At 42.3% G+C, this 23292-nt stretch overlaps 1 protein-coding gene across 3 annotated transcripts in view; it reads left to right on the forward strand.

The window, feature by feature from the left end:
- Positions 1 to 23292, forward strand: part of LOC106565727 (contactin-4) — a 257951-nt gene that overhangs the window by 167838 nt on the left and 66821 nt on the right. For all 3 annotated transcript variants that reach the window (XM_014133149.3, XM_014133151.3, XM_014133150.3), the window contains exons 6-8: positions 8255 to 8458; positions 15694 to 15796; positions 16133 to 16317. In XM_014133149.3, coding sequence (XP_013988624.1) covers positions 8255 to 8458; positions 15694 to 15796; positions 16133 to 16317 — 492 coding nt within the window. The remainder of the gene's footprint in view (positions 1 to 8254; positions 8459 to 15693; positions 15797 to 16132; positions 16318 to 23292) is intronic.

Here is a 23292-nt window from a genome sequence, read left to right on the forward strand (position 1 = left end):
TGGGCATAGAGCCTTACCCTTACATAGAGACTTACCCAGAAAGAATCACAGCTGTAATCGCTGTCAAAGGTGCTTCTACAAAGGGTGCGAATTCTTATGTAAATGAGATATTTCTGTATTTCATTTTCAATAAATGAGCTAACATTTATACAAAATCTTGCTTTCAGTCATACAGTGTTATTTTCCCTGAGTGTGACAATAATTAATTGTATGCTGCATTTTGTATTGGAGACTTACAACACAGCTGTGTTGTCTAAAAGTATGGCAGATTTTATTTTGGAGAATTACTTAGTGTCTCCGTCTTCTTACATAATTTTTACATTTTGACAAATGATTTACGATATACTTGTTGGTCTCTGTTTTTGCAGATCTCTTCATTTCATTGTGACTTCTCCGAAGTATTGTGCAAGCCCAGCAGTGTAGATACACACAGCGTTATAATTTGTCAGCATCTCTCAAGCCTCTCGGGGGACTCCTCAAAGTGGAAACTCCTCTCTTCTCAAATGTATCATCTCTTAGAATATGCCCACACTCTACAGAATGCTTTATCTATAGGTAACTGACTAAATAAAGGAAACACTTGAGTAAATTAGGGATACAAAGTATATTGAAAGGTGCTTCCACACAGTTGTCGTTGCTGAGTTAATTAAACAATTAACATCCCATCATGCTTAGGGTCATGTATAAAAATACTAAGTTGCCCATTATTTTAGCGTGTGTGTTTGGTGTTACTATCCTTGTGGGGACCAGAAGTCTGTCCTTGTGGGGACCAGAAGTATATCCTTGTGGGGACCAGAAGTCCTCATGAGGATAGTAAAACAAGGAAAAGTCTGACAAGTAGGAACATTTCGCCAGTCCCCACAAGGAAAAAGGCAATTTTATGCTCACAAATCAGGGTTAGGGTTAGGGGTTAGGGTTAGAGTTAGGGTTTTGGTTAAGGGTTAGGTTTAGGGTTAAGGAGTTAGGGGGAAAAGGATTTTGAATGGAAATCCATTATCAATCAAATTTTATTGGTCACATAGACGTGTTTAGCAGATGTTATTGCGGGTGTAGGGAAAAATGCTTGTGTTTCTAGCTCTGACAGTGCAGTAATATCTAACAAGTAATATTGAACAATTTCAGATCATACTGTATACCCAATACAAACAAATCTAAGTAAAGGAATGGAAAATATAAATATATGGACGAGCAATGTCAGAGAGGCGTAGACTAAGATACAGTAGAATATAACAGAATACATTATATACATATGAGATGAGTAATACAAAATATGTAAACATTATTAAAGTGACAAGTGTTCCATTTATTAAAGTGGCCAGTGATTTCAAGTTTATGTATATAGGCAGCAGCCTTTAATGTGCTATTTAACAGACTGATGGCCTTGAGATAGAAGCTGTTTTTCAGTCTCTTGGTTCCAGCTTTGATGCATCTGTACTGACCTCTTCTTCTGGATGGTAACGAGGTGAACAAGCAGTGGCTAGTGTGGTTGTCCTTGATGATCGTTTTGGCCTTCCTGTGACATCAGGTGCTGTAGGTGTCCTGGAGGGCAGGTAGTTTGGCCCTGGAGATGCATTGGGCAGACTGCACCACCCTCTGGAAAGCCCTGCAGTTGCGGGCAGTGCAGTTGCCGTATCAGGTGGTGATGCAGCCCGACAGGATGCTCTCAATTGTGCATCTGTAAAAGTCTGTGAGGGTTTTAGGTGCGAAGCCAAATTTCTTCAGCCTCCTGAGCTTGAAGAGGCGCTGTTGTGCCTTCTTCACCACACTGTCTGTGTGGGTGGACCACTTCAGATTATCAGTGATGTGTATGCCGAGGAACTTCTCCACTGAGGTCGTGTCGATGTGGATAGGGGGGTCCTCCCTCTGCTGTTTCCTGAAGTCCACAATCATCTCCTTTGTTTTGTTGACATTGAGTGAGAGGTTATTTTCCTGGCACCACACTCCCAGAGCCCTCACCTCCTCCCTGTAGGCTGTCTCGTCATTGTTGTTAATCAAGCCTACTAATATTGTGTCATCTGCAAACTTAATGATTGAGTTGGAGGCGTGATTTGACAATGGAAATCCACACCCATACAGTCATGGGTGAACAGGGAGTACAGGAGGGGGCTGAGCACGCACCCTTGTGGGGGCCCAGAGGTGAGGCTCAGCGAAGTGGAAGTGTTGTTTCCTACCGTCACCACCTGGGGACAGCCCGTCAGGAAGTCCAGGACCCAGTTGCACAGGGTGGAGTTCAGACCCAGGGTCTAGAGCTTAATGATGAGCTAGGAGGGTACTATGGTGTTGAAAGCTGAGCTATAGTCAATGAACAGCATTCTTATTCCTCTTGTCCAGATGGGATAGGGCAGTGTGCAGTGCGATGACGATTGCATCGTCTGTGGATCTATTGGGGCAGTAAGCAAATTGAAGTGGGTCTAGAGTGACAGGTAAGGTAGAGGTGATATGATCCTTGACTAGTCTTTCAAAGCACTTCATGATGACAGAAGTTTTGACATGGAAACTCTGACGAAGGCCATGAGGCCAATACGGAAGCTTTTTAAAAGCAGTGACACTATCAAGAGCAATGTGCAGGTTTCTTATTTTTTCTCATAATGACAGATGTGAAAGCTACGGGGTGATAGTCATTTAGTTCAGTTAGCTTTGCATTCTTGGGTACAAGAACAATGGTGGCCATCTTGAAGCATATGGGGACATCCGACTGGGATAGGGAGAGATTGAATATGTCTTTAAACACACCAGCCAGCTGGTCTGCACATGCTCTGAGGACACGGTTAGAGATGCCGTCTGTGCCGGCAGCCTTTTGAGGATTAAAACACTTAAATGTCTTACTCACATCGGCCACGGAGAAGGAGATCCCACAGTCCTTGGTAGAGGGCCGCGTTGGTGGCACTGTGTTATCCTCAAAGCGGGCAAATAAGATGTTTAGCTTGTCCCGGAAGCAAGATGTCAGTGTCCGCGACGTTGCTGGTTTTCCTTTTGTAATCAATGATTGTCTGTAGACCCTGTCACATACTTCTGGTGTCTGAGCCGTTGAATTGCGACTCCACTTTGTCTCTATACTGACATTTTGCTTGTTTGATTGTCTTGCAGAGGGAATAACTACACTGTTTGTATTCTGCCATATTCAAAGTCACCTTGCCATGGTTAAATGCGGTGGTTCGCGCTCTCGGTTTTGCGCAAATGCTGCCGTCTATCCATGGTTTCTGGTTGGGGTAGGTTCTAATAGTCACAGTAGGTACAACATCTCCTATACATTTCCTGATAAACTCAGTCACCAAATCAGAATGTTCATCAATGTTATTATCCGACGCTACCCGGAACATATCCCAGTCCCCATGATCAAAACAATCTTGAAGCGTAGATTCCGATTGGTCAGACCAGCGTTGAATAGTCCTTAGCACGGGTACTTCCTTTTTGAGTTTCTGCCTATGGGAATGGAGGAGTAAAATGGAGTCGTGGTCAGATTTGCCGAAAGGAGGACGGGGAGGGCTTGTAGGCATCCCGGAAGTTGGAGTAGCAGTGGTCAAGTGTTTCAGCAGCGCGAGTACTACAGTCAATGTGTTGATAGAAATTCGGTAGCCTTTCTCCCAAATTTGCTTAGTTAAAATCCCCAGCTATTATAAATGTGGCCTCGGGATATGTGGTTTCCATTTTGCATAAAGTCCAGTGAAGTTCTTTGTGGTATCAGCTTGAGGGGGGACATACATGGCTCTGACTATAACCGAAGGGAATTCTCTTGGGAGATGATACAGTTGGCATTTGATTGTGAGGTATTCTAGGTCAGGTGAACAAAAGGACTTGAGTTCCTGTATGTTATCACAATCACACCATGAGTCGTTAATCATGAAACATACACCCCGCCCTTCTTCTTCCCGGAGAGCAGGGTTGGGTAGGTTACTTTCTGAATGTAATCCATTACAGTTACAAGTTACCTGTCCGAAATTGTAATCGGTAATGTAACTTTTGGATTACCCAATCTCAGTAACGTAATCTGATTACATTCCGTTACTTTTAGATTACCTTCCCCTTAAGAGGCATTAGAAGAAGACCAAAATGTATGTTACTAATTGAACGGCATTTGTTGCAGGATAAATCAATGTTAAAGTTTACATAGCTGGCCATATATGGATTTTAAATTTTACTTTATGGGTTGATTATGTAGGCTTCTTCTAAGCCATCGCTTTCTACTATATATAATAATAATACGATTAAATTATGCATTTACATTAAAAAACCAAAGTCTATCAGAATTCCAGTCATTCCAATAAATGTTATACCCCTTGATCTTCAAGAATAGGACTTGGAAATATGGAAGTATAGATTAGCCAATTTGTTTTACCTGAGCATGACCCCAAAACTAAGGACTTATTAGCCAGCCCTACTCTGTTGTTTATGATTTTGTTATCATGGAGGACTGATTGGCCTCATTGATTCGAGTTTAAAAATAAATGCTGCGCTCATGGAATGGCATGCTTTACCAAGAGTGTGCAAAGCTGTCAACTATAAAATATATTTTGATTTATTTAACACTTTTTTGCTTACTACATTATTCCTTATGTGTTATTTCATAGTTTTGATGTCTTCACAATTATTCGACAATATAGAAAAATAAAGAAAAACCCTTGAATGAGTAGGTGTGCCCAAACTTTTGATTGGTACTGTATATATAATTTATAAATCCCAAAATGGATGTAGCACCTACAGATTGCCCCTTTAAGTCCATCAAAAGTGTGCAAGTTTGAGCATGAATTAGATTGAGCAATAAAAGCCCCACTTTAATTCCATAAGCTTGGATCCGCACTATGCAGCTGTTGGAAGAGTGCATTTTTCATTGATGATTGATAGGCAGTTTAAACATCTTGAATTGAAACATTATTGGGTTCAAATACACATTTAGATTTGTGAACAGCCATCCTCAACAACCACAATCCGTAAGGCGCAAATAGCTAGATGAGAAAGCAGCAGTGGGATTCACATCAATGCGCTATATAAATATCAATAATAAGTGATATCCGTAACGCCGTAGACTACATCACTACTGTCATCCTTAACTCCAAGCGTTTATTCTAGTTGGATAATCTTTGGATTCCAGCAGCAGTCGCACCATTGGAAGACATAGCTTGGACAGTAGCCTACAAAAGCCTATTCCTGCTCTTTTCCCGCGATCCATCAAACACAATTGGTGTGTCATCATAGTGGTCTCTGACTTGTGGTCAGACTCGCTCAGGTGGAACAAACTTAAACCTGAGCCTTTTTTCAATGCTGATTTGAATGTCATTGAGAAAACAGAGAAGTGTCAAAGTTTTTTTTCTCGCAACATTCTTTCTGAATTAAAAATGAATCCTTAAAGTAATCATCTAGTTTTTCAAAAGTATCAGTAATCTGATTACAATATTTTAGCTGGTAACGTAACGGATTATAGTTACCATTCTTTTGTAATCTCCCTTCCGGAGAGAGATTTATTCCTGTCTGCGCGATGAACTGAGAACCCAACTGGCTGGACGGACTCAGACAGTATATCCCGAGAGAGCCATGTTTCCATGAAACAGAGTATGTTACAATCCCTAATGTCTCTCTAGAAGGAAATCCTCGCCCTGAGCTCATCAACTTTATTACCCAGAGATTGAACATAAGCCAGTAATATACTTGGAAGCGGGGGATGGTGTGCGCGCCTCCGAAGTCGGACTAGAAGACCACTCCGAGTACCTCTCCTCCGCCGGCGGTGTTTTGGGTCGGCCTCTGGAATCAGTTCCATTGCTCTGCAGGGTGAGAAACAAAGGATCCGATTCTGGAAAGTTGTATTCCTGGTCGTAATGCTGGTAATGCTGGTAGTGCTGGTAAGTAGCATGACTGAATATATTTCAGTCATGTTTCCTAGCCTTGTTCAACACTGAATTATCATTATATTTTATTGTTCTGCCATTATTTTCCCATACTTTAGTCACCATGAAACTTATGAGTAGTAAACATGTGTGTGAGCAGGTGCAAGCACAACCCATGAGCACTGGAGAGGAAACGAGCCAGAACAATATGCCTTGTCCTGCCTTGGAGAGCAGAATGTTCCATGTCTCTGTTGTCCTCTCCCCTCCTCTCCGCTTGCTGTGCCATCACCTTCTGTGTTCCTCTAATACACTCAGGACTCTGCCAAAATACACTTCTGAAGAGGCTGATTGGCCTGCTCTGATTCTTGCTGTAGCCTATACCTGCTCCTAACAGTGAGCGAGCTGCATCATGCATCGAAGCCTGCTGTGATAAATGACCAGGCAGATAGAAAGGGTAAAGGAGGAATCCTTCAAGACTGTTTTGTTTAATTACCAACCAGCTAACAAGTGAATGGGTTTGATTAGGCTCAGCGGGAAAAGGTACGTGCCTGTCAATTTGAAGGCCTGGAAAACTCAGGCTGCCCTCCACTAATTAGAATGTCAGAACATTCAGAAATAATCATTTGTCCCTGAAAGCTTCAAACGAGAGCTCGGCAACAGAAAAAAAACAACATGACCCTGAAAGCAGTGTTCTTGATAAGTACCCCAGCTGAGATCAAACTGTCACGAATCACAATGCGTCTTACACTGGCTCTGTCTATCATTTGTTCCTTGCAGTAGATCAAAACCTAGAAGTATGGTTTAGCTGTAGGGTACTGCATGTGTAATCAATCAATCAAATGTATTTATGAAGCCCTTTTTACATCAGCAGATGTCACAAAGTGCTATACAGAAACCCAGCCTAAAACCCCAAACAGCAAGGAAAGCAGACAGCAAGCAATGCAGATGGGATCACCACTGATTTTACATACCTTTTAAATGACATGATGATGGTGATGATGATGATGATGACGCTAACGACAACAACGATGATGATGATGGTGGTGATAATGATGATTATGCTGGTGGTGCTGATGAAACGTTCAAAGTCCTGGTGGGAACAGTGAGCTTGGATTAACACAAAGCACTACAAAATATGCAGAATGGGAAAGGTTTTTCAAGAATGTACAGTATTTCAGTTGCCTCAGTCACGCATACAAATGAATGATTTTTTTTTTTTTAAATGTACTCCTCTGTGAATCCTTTTGGCCTAAGGAGCCAAAGTCTCTGGGCACAGAAAGTTACTGAATCACCAGACGAATAGACAAACAAAGTGTTTATTTCAAAGGTTACTCTTCAAAATGTGTGTTTTGTTCTTTTTGAAAGACTCAAACCACAAAAGATGTGACATTAAAAATATGCTGACATTTACAGTAAGAAAATGACTGGAGAGACCCACCTGACAGTTACCAGCCAACATGATGCTCGTTATCCTGTGAATCATAGCAGATCTGAGATCCTGCCTTGTCCTGTGATCCTACAAATGTACTGTATACTATATGTTGTATTGTTATTTTTGTGGAGGCGAATGAAATGCACACATGTTTAGGCGAGGTGCTGGCTAGCGGAGTAGAACACTTGAAAAAGAAAAGTAGAGCCACACACTCTTGGAGCTCAAATGCAATAATTGAATAACCTAATAACAAACGTTTCGACAGACAAGCTGTCTTCATCAGGGTATAATTGTTGTATTGTTATTTTTACCATCATGGTGAGAGTTATTTTAACATTTACTTACAGTACAATTAACCTAGTATTCGGTGACGATCCGAGCTCAAGCCCATCGTCCCTTAGAAATTAGGCCTATCCCTTACGCATTCCCCAAATGAATTTGTTTTCTCGCACTGTTGCATCAATAAAACCATCATTTTTGGTCATGTTACTCTGCTGTCCAACTGTGTGCTACAAAAACAAAACCCGAACTGGCTTCCTGGTCGGTCAATCTTAACTTTGAATTGCATGTTTAAAGTTTCTTTTCTCTGTGAAATAAAACATTCAGCCAATCTCAAGGCCTTGTATTATCTACAAAATGTCCTCTGATTTCGTCAAAATGCAATATTAATTTTTTTACAAAAGAAACCCTGCCACACAAACAATATTAATTTTGAAATGTGTCCAGATAATTAGAGCACCTCCTAACTCATCACACTCGGACCATCATTAATTTTCACCCTAGCATGTAGCTCTGTGATGATTCTGCAACCCCTTTGGAGGGTGAAGAATCAAACAACCCCACACACCTGCTACTCCACCAAATCAATTCCAACCAGACAAAACTGGTATTCTCCCTATTCTCCCATGTTATTATTCTAATAAGGAGAGTCAGCGTGACCCTGAAACCCTGGTGTAATTTTAGTTGTATTTGATCTCACACATTTCTTCTCCTTTCTCCACAGATCTGACATTCTCCTGGATTTTTAATGAGTATCCCTCGTTTGTGAAGCAGGACACACGACGCTTTATCTCCCAGGAGACGGGGAATCTATACATCGCTAAAGTGGAGCCTTCTGATGTGGGCAACTACACCTGTGTGGTGACCAATACTGTCACCAAAACCAGAGTCCAGGGCCCGCCCACGCCTTTGGTGCTCCGCAGTGATGGTGAGATCCAGTTCTACGACAACCACTTACACCCTATCAAAACAGTATATTCCTATTTCATATGTTCATTTTTTTGCTGTTGTGCTGTGTAATGTGTTCAATACTATCACATTTGAAAAGTGTAATTTGTTCACAATCAGTAGGTGAAATGTCAGTAATATTAAACTACACTACTATACCATTAATAAATCATACATACAGTATATTAATAATTGTATCTCTGCATAGTGTTAAACATTAGTTAGAGAAAGCCAACAATTAGATCACTCAGACAAAATACATTTTCATTGGAGAGCCTTTGACAAAGCCAGCCTGAAGCACCACAACCATTGGTTAGTGGGCTTTCTTGCATGGCCTTGAGCAGATCTTTTACTCCAACTGTTTAGGCCTCAATCTGAAACCAGAAGAGTCCTTTTAACATGAACAAATATCAGATATGTTTTTCTAATCGTTATATCTACCAGATATGTCAGGTGCAAGTACATGTAGCGGACATGAGTTGGTCATGGTCACAGGATGAGGTAACCCGCCTGCAAACTTCAAAACCAGCATCAGCCCTCCGCCCATGAGGGAATTTCATCTTGGTCTAATGGGCTAATATGTTGGTTGTTCCTGTGGGAGACCCCGGTTCATAACCCACGTGTTACATTCAGTATGTTAGCATGAAAACTACTACTGCTAATTATTCATCCCTCTTAGATATGATCATGAGTAAATTAACCCTCCCTATTGAATATGGTCCTTAAGACAACTATAATTGGTTGAATCAGGGGAAACATTTATGTGTAGTCAGCCGACCTATCATTAAATAATACCACATGTTTCAAGATGGCAATCATTGTTCCTGTTCTCAAGAAAGCTAAGGTAACTGAACTAAATGACTATCCCCCCGTAGCACTCACTTCTGTCATCATGAAGTGCTTTGAGAGACTAGTCAAGGATCATTACACCTCCACCCTACCTGTAACCCTAGACCCACTTCAATTTGCTTACCGATCGAATAGGTCCACAGACGATGCAATCGCCATCACACTGCACACTGCACACTGCCCTATCCCATCTGGACAAGAGGAATACCTATGTACGAATACTCTTCATTGACTACAGGTCAGCATTCAACATTATAGTACCCTCCAAACTCCTGGGGCTCGACTCCGCCCTGTGCAACTGTGTCCTGGACTTCTTGACGGGCTACCCCCAGGTGGTGAAGGTAGGAAACAACATCTCCACTCCGCTGATCCTCAACACTGGGGCCCCACAAGGGGGTGTTCTCAGCCCCCTGCTGTACTCCCTATTGATGAATGACAGCGTGGCCATGCACGCCTCCAACTCAATCATCAAGTTAGCAGACGACACAACAGTGGTAGGCTTGATTACCAACAATGACGAGACAGCCTACAGGGAGGAGGTGAGGGCCCTCGGGGTGTGGTGTCAGGAAAATAACCTCTCAATGTCAGCAAAACAAAAGAAAGGATTGTGGACTTCAGGAAACAGCAGAGGGAGCACCCCCCTATCCACATCGACACAACAGCAGTGGAGAAGGTGGAAAGTTTTAAGTTCCTCTGTGTACATACCATCGACAAATTGAAATGGTCTACCCACACAGACAGTGTGGTGAAGAAGGCTGAAAAAATGTGGCTTGTCACCGAAAATTCTCACTAACTTTTACAGGTGCACAATTGAGAGCATCCTGTTGGGCTGTATCACCGCCTGGTATGGCAACTGCACCGCCCACAACCGCAAGGCTCTCCAGAGGGTGGTGCAGTCTGCACAATGCATCACTGGTGGCAAACGACCTGCCCTCTAGGACACCTACACCACCCGATGTCACAGGAAGGCAAGAAAGATCATCAAGGACAATAACCACCCAAGCCACTGCCTGTTCACCCCGCTTCCATCCAGAAGGCGAGGTCAGTACAGGTGCATCAAAGCTGAGACAGAGAGATTGAAAAACAGCTTCTATCTCAAGGCCATCAGATTGTTAAACAGCCACCGCTAGCACAGATAGGCGGCTGCCTACCTACAGACTGAGCAAGAGGACAAGTACATTAGAGTGTCTAGTTTGAGAAAAAGACCCCACACAAGTCCTCAACTGGCAGCTTCATTAAATAGTATCTCAGACTGGCCAATAAAAATAAAAGATTAAGATGTGCAAAAGAATACAGACACTGGACAGAGATATGGCTTTTTCTTTGCAACTCTGCCTAGAAGGCCAGCATCCCGGAGTCGCCTCTTCACCGTTGACGTTGAGACTGGTGTTTTGTGTGTTCTATTTAATGAAGCTGCCAGTTGAGGACTCTAATGTACTTGTCCTCTTGCTCAGTTGTGCACCGGGGCCTCCCACTCCTCTTTCTATTCTGGTTAGAGATCTGTATGAGATCTTCAGTTTCTTGGCAATTTCTCGCATGGAATAGCCTTCATTTCTCAGAACAAAAACAGACTGACAAGTTTCAGAAGAAACTTATTTGTTTCTTGCCATTTTGAGCCTGTAAACGAACCCACAAATGCTGATGCTCCAGATACTCAACTAGTCTAAAGAAAGCCAGTTTTATTGCTTCGTTAAACAGCACAACAGTTTTCAGCTGTGCTAACATAATTGCAAAAGGGTTTTCTAATGATCAGTTCACCTTTTAAAATTATAAACTTGGATTAGCTAACACAATGTACCATTGGAACACAGGAGTGATGCTGATAATGGGCCTCTGTACGCCTATGTAGATATTCCATTAAAAATTTGCCGTTTCCATCCAGAATAGTCATTTTCAACATGAACAATGTCTACAGTACACTGAATTTCCGATCAGTTTGATGTTATTTTAATGTTATTTTAATGTTTATTTTCTTTCAAAAACAAGGACATTTCTAAGTGACCCCAAACTTTTGAACGGCAGTGTATATTCTTATCCCATTCCTTTGCTAGATTGTGTGTATTAGGTTTTGTTGTGGAATTTGTTAGATATTAGGTTTTGTTGTGGAATTGTTAGATTTTACGTGTTAGATTTAGATTTACCTGTCAGATCTAGAAGAATAAGCATTTCGCTACACTCGCAATAACACCTGCTAACCATGTGTATGTGACCAATAAAATATGATTTGAGGATTGAATAGCGTAATATATTTTTTTTTAGTTATTTTTTGTTACTTTTACCCCTTTTTCATTGTATCCAATTGGTAGTTACAGTCTTGTCTCATTGCTGCAACTCCCGTACTGACTCGGGAGAGGTGAAGAGCCATGCGCCCTCCGAAACACAACCCAACCAAGCCACACTGCTTATTGACACAATGCCCACTTAACCCGGAAGCCAGTCACATCAATGTGTTGGAGGAAATACTGTGCACCTGGCGACCGTATCAGCGTGCACTGCGCCCGGCCCACCACAGGAGTTGCTAGTGCGTGATGGGACAAGGACATCCCTGCCGGCCAAATCCTCCCCTAACCTGGATGACGCTGGGCCAATTGTGTGCCGTCCCATGGGTCTCCCGGTTGTGGCCAGCTGCGACAGAGCCTGGACTCGAACCCAGAATATCTAGTGGCACTAGCTAGCACTGCGATGCAGTGCCTTAGACCACTGCCCCACTCGGGAGGCCGTAGTATAGCATAATATTACAGTAAATTACGCTGACTGTATCTAAGCAGTCAGGTGGGAATTGTTTAGATACACCACTGCAGAAGCAGCAGCATTTGAGGGTTAGGTTTAAAATGCAGGACACTGGATCTCTGCTTGTCTGGAATCACTACTTCTAGTGCATACTATTTTTTAAGATGCAGCATGAGTATCTTTTTTTGCCAACTTATAATACCTACTGGTGTGACAATGAGGCATCAACAATGAACCATCCAATCACACAGGGCACATTAGCTTCTATTACCTCCTAAAGGTTATGGTATGAGACAGTGTTGTAGAACTCGAGTCCAGGACTTGGACTTGACTCGGACTTAAGTAATGATTTTCGGACTCAACCAGTCATGACTTGGACTTGGACTCGACCAGTAGTGACTTTGTTGTCAGAAAGTCTCTCTCCCTTGCATTATTCAACATGATAGCTACAACAGCAAATGTCCGATAGCTACTGTATTTGCTGCTAGGCTTACCAATGTGCAAAACAGTATGTTATCAAGCTTTCTACATTACAAAATGTAGCTTTGAGCACCAACAAGGGATTTGTGACTCGACTCGGGCTCGAGCATAAAGGACTCCGACCCATACACTCTTAAAAAAAAGGTGTTAAGAAGAACCATTAAGGGTTTTTCCCCATAGGGGAACCCTTTTTGGAGCTGGGTAGAACTCTTTGCAGAGAATTCTAACTAGAACCTTCTATGTAGGTTTCTTCGTAGAACCCCCTGTAAATGGTTCTATCTAGAACCCTCTATGAAGGGTTCAGGCTAGAACACTCTATGAAGGGTTTTACCAAAACCCCTTTTATCCTCTAAAGCAGGGTGGCCTCTGTGCCGAATTTGGCCCAAGTGTTTTTGGCCCCCGAAGTTTTCTGAGCCCCAAAAAAGACTGTAAAACACCAGTAAATCAGCTCCAAGTGATTTTAATTTAGAAAATCTGTTCCAAAGTATTCCCACACATAATAGAGATATACAGTGCCCCTGGACTTTTTCCACATTTTGTTTTGTGACAAGGTGGGATTAAAATTGATTTAATTTTATATTTTTTTAAAAAGCAATGATCTACACAAAATATTCATTAATGTCAAAGTCGAAGAAAAATGTAACATTCATAAAAAAATATATATAAAAAAATAAAACACTAATATATCTTGGTTAGATAAGTATTCAACCCCCTGAGTCAATACGTGTTAGAATCACCTGTGGGAGCGATTACAGCTTTGAATCTTTCTGGGTAAGTCTCTAAGAGCTTTCCACACCTGCATTGTGAAACATTTGCCTATAATTCTTTTCAAAATTCTTCAAGCTTTGTCAAATTGGTTGTTGATCATTGTTAACCTCTATGGGCTAGGTGGGACGCTTGCGTGGCGCGTTATTCAAATACCTCAAAAATGCAAAAACTTCAATTTTTCAAACATATGACTATTTTACACCATTTTAAAGACAAGACCCTCGTTAATCTAACCACACTGTCCGATTTCAAAAAGGCTTTACAACGAAAGCAAAACATTAGATTATGTCAGCAGAGTACCCAGCCAGAAATAATCAGACACCCATTTTTCAAGCTAGCATATAATGTCACATAAACCCAAACCACAGCTAAATGCAGCACTAACCTTTGATGATCTTATCAGATGACAACCCTAGGACATTATGTTATACAATACATGCATGTTTTGTTCAATCAAGTTCATATTTATATCAAAAACCAGCTTTTTACATTAGCATGTGACTAGCATGTGACTAGCATTCCCACCGAACACTGCCGGTGAATTTACTAAATTACTCACGATAAACGTTCACAAAAAACATAACAATTATTTTAAGAATTATAGATACAGAACTCCTCTATGCACTCGATATGTCCGATTTTAAAATAGCTTTTCGGTGAAAGCACATTTTGCAATATTCTCAGTAGATAGCCCGGCATCACAGGGCTAGCTATTTAGACACCCAGCAAGTTTAGCCTTCACCAAAGTCTGATTTACTATTATAAAAGTTTGATTACCTTTGGTGTTCTTCGTCAGAATGCACTCCCAGGACTGCTACTTCAATAACAAATGTTGGTTTGGTCCCAAATAATCCATTGTTATATCCAAACAGCGGCGTTTTGTTTGTGCGTTCAAGACACTATCCGAAAGGGTAAATAAGGGTGGCGAGCATGGCGCATTTCGTGACAAAAAAATTCTAAATATTCCATTACCGTACTTCGAAGCATGTCAACCGCTGTTTAAAATCAATTTTTATGCCATTTTTCTCGTAAATAAGCGATACTATTCCGACCGGGAAAGCCTGTATACGTACAAAGAGAGAGAAAATAAATACATCTCGTGCCCTCATGCACGAGCGTGAGTCTCAGAGTACTCTGACCAGCCACTATCCAAACGCGATAATGTGTTTCAGCCAGAGGCTGCCTCGATATCGTTCAGCTTTTTCCCGGGTTCTGAGAGCCTATGGGAGCCGTAGGAAATGTCACGTTACGGCAAAGATCCTCAGTCTTCAATAAAAAGAGCCAAGATGAACAACAACTTGTCAGAGAGGGCGCTTCCTGTTTGGAATCTTCTCAGGTTTTTGCCTGCCATATGAGTTCTGTTATACTCACAGACACCATTCAAACAGTTTTAGAAACTTTAGGGTGTTTTCTATCCAAAGCCAATAATTATATGCATATTCTAGTTACTGGGCAGGAGTAGTAACCAGATTAAATCGGGTACGTTTTTTATCCGGCCGTGTCAATACTGCCCCCTAGCCCTAACAGGTTAAACAACCATTTTCAAGTTTTGCCATAGATTTTCAAGCAGATTTAAGTCAAAAGTGTAACTTGGCCACAATCACTGTCTTCTTGGTAATCAACTTCAGTGTAGATTTGGCATTGTGTTTTAGGTTATTGTCCTGCTGAAAGGTGAATTCATCTCCCAGTAATGGAATTTATTTCACCCAACTTTTAACCTAAATCCAATGACATGGTGATTTCTGTTGTTGATTTCACAGTGAATTCAGGTTAGTTAACAACTCAACATATTTAAATCAAAATTAGGTGTTGAACTGACATCTGTGCCCAGTGGGCTTGCCTTACAAAGAACCCTCGTCTTCCAAAAAGGGTTCTTCAGATGAAAACAGTTCTTGGTATAACCCTATTCCTCCACAAAGAACCCATTTGGAACCCTTTTTTCTAATAGTGTAGGGACTTGGCACTCGACTCGGACTCGAGGTTTAGTGACTTGACTACATCACTGATTAGAGCCTCATCCAGCTGTCTCATTTACCATGGCTGATAGGGTCTTGGCTACCTGGCTGTATTAGACAATGGAAATACAGATCTGAATGAGCTTTCACAGTCAGTCAGGAAACCGTGCCTCACAATATCAAGGAGATGAAATTGGCTTGTTTCTCCCATTTCAAGAGCCCATTTGGGCTGAGAAACCTCTGGAAATGTTATAGAGATTTGCAGATAGAGAATAACAGCAACAATGAGAACCTGTTATTGGTTTTCCAAAAGAACCACTTCTCAGGTGTATGATTGTAATCGCTTATAGGACATATGTAGGAAACGACATATCATATTATCTGTGTTGTTGTTTTTTGCTTTCTTATATTGGTTGTGAATTACTCTCCTCAGGTATAATGGGTGAATACGAGCCGAAGATCGAAGTTCAGTTTCCAGAGATTGTCCATGTAGCCAAAGGATTGACAGTGAAACTGGAATGTTTTGCATTAGGAAAGTAAGTAGACTCTGGGCTTGGTTAAACAGGCACACAAATACATGAAAAGCAGAAAGGTTATTAACAAACAGCTAGATATTTTTCATGTATCACTGCATGCCGCCAACCCTCCTCTGATTGAAGCTGAGCTGGACATCTGAGATTTCTCGTAGAGTTGGGGCTGTGACTCCTGGTACACTAGCTGAATTATGTATTACCTACATGTCAGTTTTTTTTGTCTGATCAATTGAATCCATCTAGGTTAAGTATTGTGGTGAGGTTGTGATATTACAAATGATTTGTGTTTGTAATATGAACATGCTACAAGGTTTCTCTTTCCATTCCTCTTTACTCCAGCCCTGTCCCCTCTATAAACTGGAATAGAGTGGACGGAATCCCCTTTTCTAGGAAGGTGGACGTGAGGAAAGCCAGCGGCGTCCTGGAAATCCCTTATTTCCAGCAGGAAGACGCGGGCACATACGAGTGTGTGGCAGAGAACTCCAGGGGGAAGAACACTGTAAAAGGAAAGCTTTCATTCTACGGTAGGTGATCCTGAACCACATGAGTATTTGAACCAGTGAAGGCTGCATGTGTCAGCTTCGCTCAGATTGAAACACATCAAAGGGAGACCTAACTGGGTTTAAAACATAGCCATCGGTAATCAACTGTGGCCACTTTGCATGGGGGAGCATCGTTTTAACAGAGCATCCCAAATGATTAAAGCCCCGCCGGCCATGATGCCCATAATATTTTGATCCAGATTAAAGCAATGATGATGTGGATGAGGAGGAGACCTTGGATGTGACCTTGTGCGTGGGACTTGTATTGGTCTCCACCAGATGGCATTGTGATTGACATCCAACTTGACTGGAGATCAAAGCTGTTAAATGTACTATACTTAGACCAGGGCCACATATGCCATCAGAATAATCCGCAGTGCAGCATCTGACTGAAGATGAGGAAGAGTAGTTGTGAAATGTGGTTGTTAGTGTTATTAGTTTTATTCATGTCTGTTTCATTCAGATAGTATTCTGGTGATATCCTCTACTTAATAATGTAGATCTTCAACTGATTCCCTGCGGCTGAATATTTCTGTTTTGGATTTGCTGTCATTGTCATCCATGCATGTATTATTTGTGAACCTTGCTCTTGGTTATTGAGGTAAAATCATCAAAAACATCACTGTCTGTTCAGGATGTCAAGCTGAGAGAAAAATAAAATAGTTTAGCTAAATGATTTTTGTCTCCCTAGTAGGACCAATATTATTGTCACTATTGGCCCCAGCATTAGTCAGTATTTTTTACCTCTAATAACGCAGCAGGCAGTCTCAAGGCTCTATCAGTGGCAGAGTGGAGTCTAGTCTATTTTAGGCCAAACTCATTTGCATTTACTATGGACATTCAAATAAAGGGTCGTGACCTTCCGTTGTTCTCTAGTAGTCATACGATGGCATTCTTCATACAAGATGTCCTTTTATTAAGTAAGTACCTGTAGGCTATCCTCACCACTGAGATTTATCTCTACCTTCTGGGGTCTTTCTCCGCTGCATGCCTAATGGCCCATTTACAAGAATAGCTTGTCTGGCTCCCTGCATTTTTTATTACACTTGTTTATATTCCCACAATGTGGATCAGTCACAGATAAATGCTGGAAAATACTCTAAAGAAACATGGCCGCCTGGACTAATTATATGAAAGTATGTTCGCTTTGGTAGCAGCAACGATATACAGTATAGTTATATGGATTGTAAAACAAAGTTTAAAAAAAAACTGAGCACAGCAGGTGATAACTAACATACATACTTCTATACAGGCCATCTATTTCCGTGCGGGTAAATATTTATGATCTCTTGATTTTCTTCCAAATTCAACTGAATATCTCTCCTTCAATTGGTTTCCCCATCTCTATGCCCCTGTGGTTTGTAAGTCAGGCTCTGTCAGCTGTCAGGAATAACTCTTTCTGTGCATTAAACAATTTGGCATTATTTACAACGTGCATGCCTCCAAGCTCCCTGCAGTGTTTCTCTGGCTGTGAGCTACAGGGGATAGGTTGTCCATATTAGCAGCAGGTCTGTCCTATTGTGATGTACTTTCTCTCTCTCTCTATCTCTGTCTTGCAGTGCATGCTGGGAGTTTTTTGGAGTTTGAGTGTTTGGTGTGAAGGGGTCAGTCCTAACAAATGTTCTTGTATCTGTCCTTGGTCTTTTCTTTCAATTTTTATTTTCTATGGTGGAGGGTTAATGCACTTTGTTTAGCGGTATCCACAGGTTTTTTTCAAAGTTAGGGTGGAAGAGGACAGAGTTAATTTCCTGGGGTTTGGAAGGTGTGGTGTGCGCGATGGCTTCTCAGCCTAGTGTGGAGGAGACGCTGTCGATATGGCATGGATTCAGGTTAAGGGACATCACTGGAATTGTGATACAGTGACTTATATGTGAAATAATCTGTCTGTAAACAATTGTTGGAAAAATTACTTGTGTCATGCACAAAGTAGATGTCCTAACTGACTTGCCAAAACTATAATTTGTTAACAAGAAATTTGTGGAGTGTTTGAAAAACAAGTTTTAATGATTCCAACCTAAGTGTATGTAAACTTCTGACTTCAACTGTACATGGGTGAAGGTTTTTGGGGCTAGGGTGAGTGCAGCTCGACTTGATCGTTTGTACATGTCCAGGAATCGGCGCAATAGGCTGGTGGGCTCTACCATTCTCCCGGTGGGATTTTCTGATCACCACATAACCATGGCTCGGCTATCTATTTCACCAGGGCACCGGCAGGCATCCTATTAGAAGTTTAATGTAAAAGCTCTTACAAGATGCCACTTTTTGCTCAGATTTCCAGACCTTTTGGGAAAGTTGGGGGCAGCAGAGGAGTATGAGTCTCTGAGCCAATGGTGGGATGTGGGGAAAGTCCAAATCGGCTTTTCTGTCAACGGTATACAGCTCAGAGGCTAGGAGAGTATTGGGGGAACTAGAGCGTAGTATTAGTGAGATGGAGGTAGAGATGGTGGGGCAAGGCAATGTAGGCCTCCAGGCTCACTTAGCTGAATTACGTAGGGACCTGGGCCGTTTTTTTCCAGGTTAAAGCAAAGGGAGCACTTGTAAGAGCTAGGTTTTCCATGCTCAAGGAGATGGATGCTCCCAGCTCCTCCTCCATTGGTTTGGAAAGACAGAGTGGTGAAAAAGAGCAGTGAAAAAAAAAGCCAAGGGTATGCATTGTCTACGGCTGTCTGATGGGCGGGTGACCTCTGTGGTGGGTGAGATGCGTTAGCGAACTGTGGAGTTTCTCTGGTCAGGCCATCACTGGCTGAGGGCGGCAGTGTTGTACATGACCGTCCACGAAGAAGGACAGGGCCTGGTGGAACTGGAGAGCAGGGTGGCTGCATTCCGACTAAAGGCGGCGCAGAGACTGCTGTACCACACTGATGTTGGCTGGAGGGAACCAGCATGCTCACTGCTGAGGAGAGCTGGCGGATTAGGGTTGGACCGGCAGCTGTTCCTCATGAGGCTGGAGAGGCTGAGTACAGCAGTTCTCCCTGATTTTTACTCTCAGCAGTTCTCTCTGATTTTTACTCTGAGGGCCTGGCAGCTGCTAAGGCCCACACGAGAAGGGGGTTTGGAGCCTGGGCTGTGGGTGTGGGAGGAGCCTATCTTCAACAACCCGGCCATCCCTTTGAAATTGGTTCAGTCGGCCACCCTGCAGAGGCAAATTATGGCAGCGGGCTTATTAAGGCTGGGTGACCTGTGACTGCTGGGAGAGGAGGGGTGGAAAACCCCGGATGTCCTGGCACAACAAACAGGAATCACGTCTCTTAGGCTGTTGGAGAGATTCCTGGAGGAGGTCCAGGGGGGTGTAAGGGGGGTGTTTGAGCGGCCAAAGGGGGAGGGGCCACCAATGTTTCCGCCACTGCATGTGATGGCAGAGACTCGGGACTGGCAAGGGGGTCTGGAGGACTTGTTAGATTTTAACACTCCGAGCCTGGGGGAGTTTGAAGGGGTGGGAGGTAAAGCCCTCTACAACCTATGCATTAAGGTGAGGAACATTAGGAGCCTAACAGGAGTGAAGGCACATCAGTGGCGTTCATCCACCTCTGGCCTGCTCGCCTCCCTACCTCTGCGGAAGCACAGTTCCCGCTCAGCCCAGTCAAAACTGTTCGCTGCTCTGGCACCCCAATGGTGGAACAAGCTCCCTCACGACGCCAGGACAGCTGAGTCAATCACCACCTTCCGGAGATACCTGAAACCCCACCTCTTTAAGGAATACTTGGGATAGGATTAAGTAATCCTTCTAACCCCCCCACCCTCCCCCCCCCAAAAAAAGATATAGATGTACTATTGTAAAGTGGTTGTTCCACTGGATATCATAAGGTGAATACGCCAATTTGTAAGTCGCTCTGGATAAGAGCGTCTGCTAAATGACGTAAATGTCAAATGTAAATGGCAGGGGGTATGTGGGGAGGAGAGTATGGTGGGTTTTAGATGGAGGGGGCTCTACAAACCCCCAGCACCAAAGAGGTCAGGGGACCTCCAGTGGAGGGTTCTTCATGGAGCCCTGGCCACTAACAGCTGGTTGGCACGGGTTGAACCGGGAATCGGGCAGGGGTGTCCTTTCTGTGTTATGAAAGAAACTGTGATTCATGTGTTTTCTGTGTGCGCCAGGTTAATGCCATTAATGTCTCTGTTGGAATGTCTGTGTGAGAGGTTGGGGGTAGGTTCTACTGTTGGGATGTTTATAATGGGGTACAGGTATTCAAATAAGGAAAAGACCAAATGTGTTTTGTTGAATTTTCTGTTTGCTCAGGCAAAGTTGGCTATTTGGATAACAAGGAGGAACAGGGTCAAAGGTGGGGGGATAACAGACCCTTTACTATTATTTATTGGGATGGTCTCTGCGGCCTTAGGGTCGAATTTGAGTTCTATAAAATGATAAGGAGATATGGTGTGTTGGGGGGCCTGTCTGTATAGCTGGGTAAGATGTTTTGGATATACGGTTGTAGAAGTGGTGATTTTTGGGGGGTTATTGTGATGTGTGGTGTTGTTTTGTATCGTGTGGAAGAGGGAAAGGTGAGTATGGTACACATGTATGCAGTACAGGATATATTTTTGGTGTTTTATTTTAAGGGGGGGTGAGATTTTAATTAAATGAGAATGTTTCATTAAAGAAAGACAAAAAGTAAAGTGTCTCTCTCTGTCTCTCTGTCTGTCTCTCTGCCAGGTGATACAAATCTGTAATCTTATTTTCAAGTCTGTTTGAATTAAGCCTTTGAAACATTCGTCAGCAGTGTGTCGGAATCAGGGAATGGATAAATGTATCTTGTGTACATCAGTACAACCTGCAGCCACAAAGCTATGAAAGCCTCAGCTTTCTGCCTAGAAAAGAGATGAGGGCATTATTTGAGAGTTTCTTAGCAATTATATGCTAATGCTTTAATTGGGTTCTTTTGGGTCTTGCACATCTTGTGTTTTTACAAGGTGAATGATAGTAATTATTTCATGTTAGTCAAAGCTACATTCAAATGCATCTCTATTGTCTTACTCTTGATTGGAGAGAGCATTTTGACATGTCGATATTTGCCAGGTATAATGATGATGAGTATTAAATCAAAACACAGGGACTAATGATCATGGATCATTTGCATTCTAAAAGGTTGCCTACTCTGGAGATGAATACAACTAAATATGCATATGCTACCGATTTTAATCAGCAATTTGCCTCTGCAGTTTATTTCATACTTTCCTACAATAAGTAGTATCTCAAGATACAGCACATAAAAACTTTGTCCTAAGTCCTTTTCTCTGATTCCCCTTTTGCCTATCCCCAATCACCCTCTTTGCTTTAGCCGGTTGATTTGAAATGTGTGGGCTGATTGTGTGCACACCGGGCCTGATGCAGCCAGGGATGGGCTGCCTGCTTTCATTTGGTGATCTGTGACTGAGAGTCGATACGTTCACAGTGGGTGAGGGATGGAGTGAGCGGCCCTGACAGGGCTAAAAAACAACAACAACAACAATGGGGTCCTGGGAGGTGGAGAGGTTGGAGCATGGCCACGAGGATCCTCTGTTAGATAGCACTGGCATGGATGTGATGCTAAATGACTGGTGATAATGGAGTCTCAGAGTACCCCTCTCCTCTCTCTCTCTCTCTCTCTGCTATCTCGTATGGGGCACTTCATGTCCAAAACACACACTGGCTACCCTCTTAATACCCAGCCACACACACAGACCACACAAACACACATTTTTTTCCCTCTTTCTTTTTCTCTCACTCTCTTTTTCTTTCTCTCTATCTATTTTCTCTCTCACACACACATGCATCACATCAAATACACACAGGAGGGATAGGGATACATTCGCAATTACTATTGGATTCCTCACTGTGTCGTCTTGAAATTGTTGAAAGCAAGCTGAGCTGAAGCAGGAGCACAATTAGAGTTGGATTTGTATGTACTATTACAGATAAATCACCTCACAGGTCAGTCGGGCAGTATGGCATTATTTAGGTTCTGTGTAATGGAAACGTATGGTGTGACAATGACCTGGTGTGATAGAGGATTATAGCGTCATCCACAACATGGATAGTTACGAGGATAGTAAATCTGGAGGTTTATATTCCTCATTTTGCCCCTCACTAATTCGTTAACCAGTCATGAGTTACTTGGAAGATAGAGTAGGAATCAATGCAGCTCGTGTATAATTACACCATAATTTACTTCAATGGTTTTGGGAGAGGTATTTTATGGCACTGTACTGTACACTCTTATAAAAAAGGGTTCCAAAAGGATTTTGTGGCTGTCCCCATAGGATAACCCTTTTTGGTTCGAGGTAAAAACCCTTTTTGGTTCCAAGTAGAGCTCTTTTGGGTCTCTGTTGAAAGGGTTCCTCATGGAACCCAAAAGTGTTCTATCTGGAACAGAAAAGGCTTCTTCAGAGGGTTCACCTATGGGGAGAGCCAAGGAGCCCTCTTTTGTTCTAGATGGCACCTTTCTTTCCACCCATGGACACACTAATACGTCTGGCTTGTATTAATGAACCTAACACTTGGATAGTCATGTACCATTTACCCCAGCTGCTGTATTTTTAGGTTGTACTTCTGTTTAAGCATAAGGTCAATGCAAAGCAATGCAAATTGAGCTTATGCTTGGACGTAAGTAGAAGAACCTAAAAATACAGCAGATGGAGTAAATGGTGCATTACTATCCAAGTGTTAGGTTCATTATACAGATGTAGGACCTTCATTTGATCACTGTTGTAGGAGAACTTTCCTGCATAGCAGGACATTTGAAATGTGTAGTGTATTTGAGGTTTAAAAATGCTTCTGAAGTTTGTAATTTCCACTTTGAAATTTCAGACTTGAAAAAATCTATCAAGACCTACAAACAGATATAATAATTATAATCCACATAATAATTCAGAATTCCAGTTGCTTCAGGATTATTTTCCTGCTGTAGAAAACTGTCTCAAATTAAGATCCTATATCTGTATGTGCTACTGAAATAGATAACTCAAATGTATTTTAGTATA

The sequence above is a fragment of the Salmo salar genome, chromosome 12 (assembly GCF_965601325.2).
Source record: "Salmo salar chromosome 12, fSalSal1, whole genome shotgun sequence".
In the NCBI taxonomy this organism is placed as follows: domain Eukaryota; kingdom Metazoa; phylum Chordata; class Actinopteri; order Salmoniformes; family Salmonidae; genus Salmo; species Salmo salar.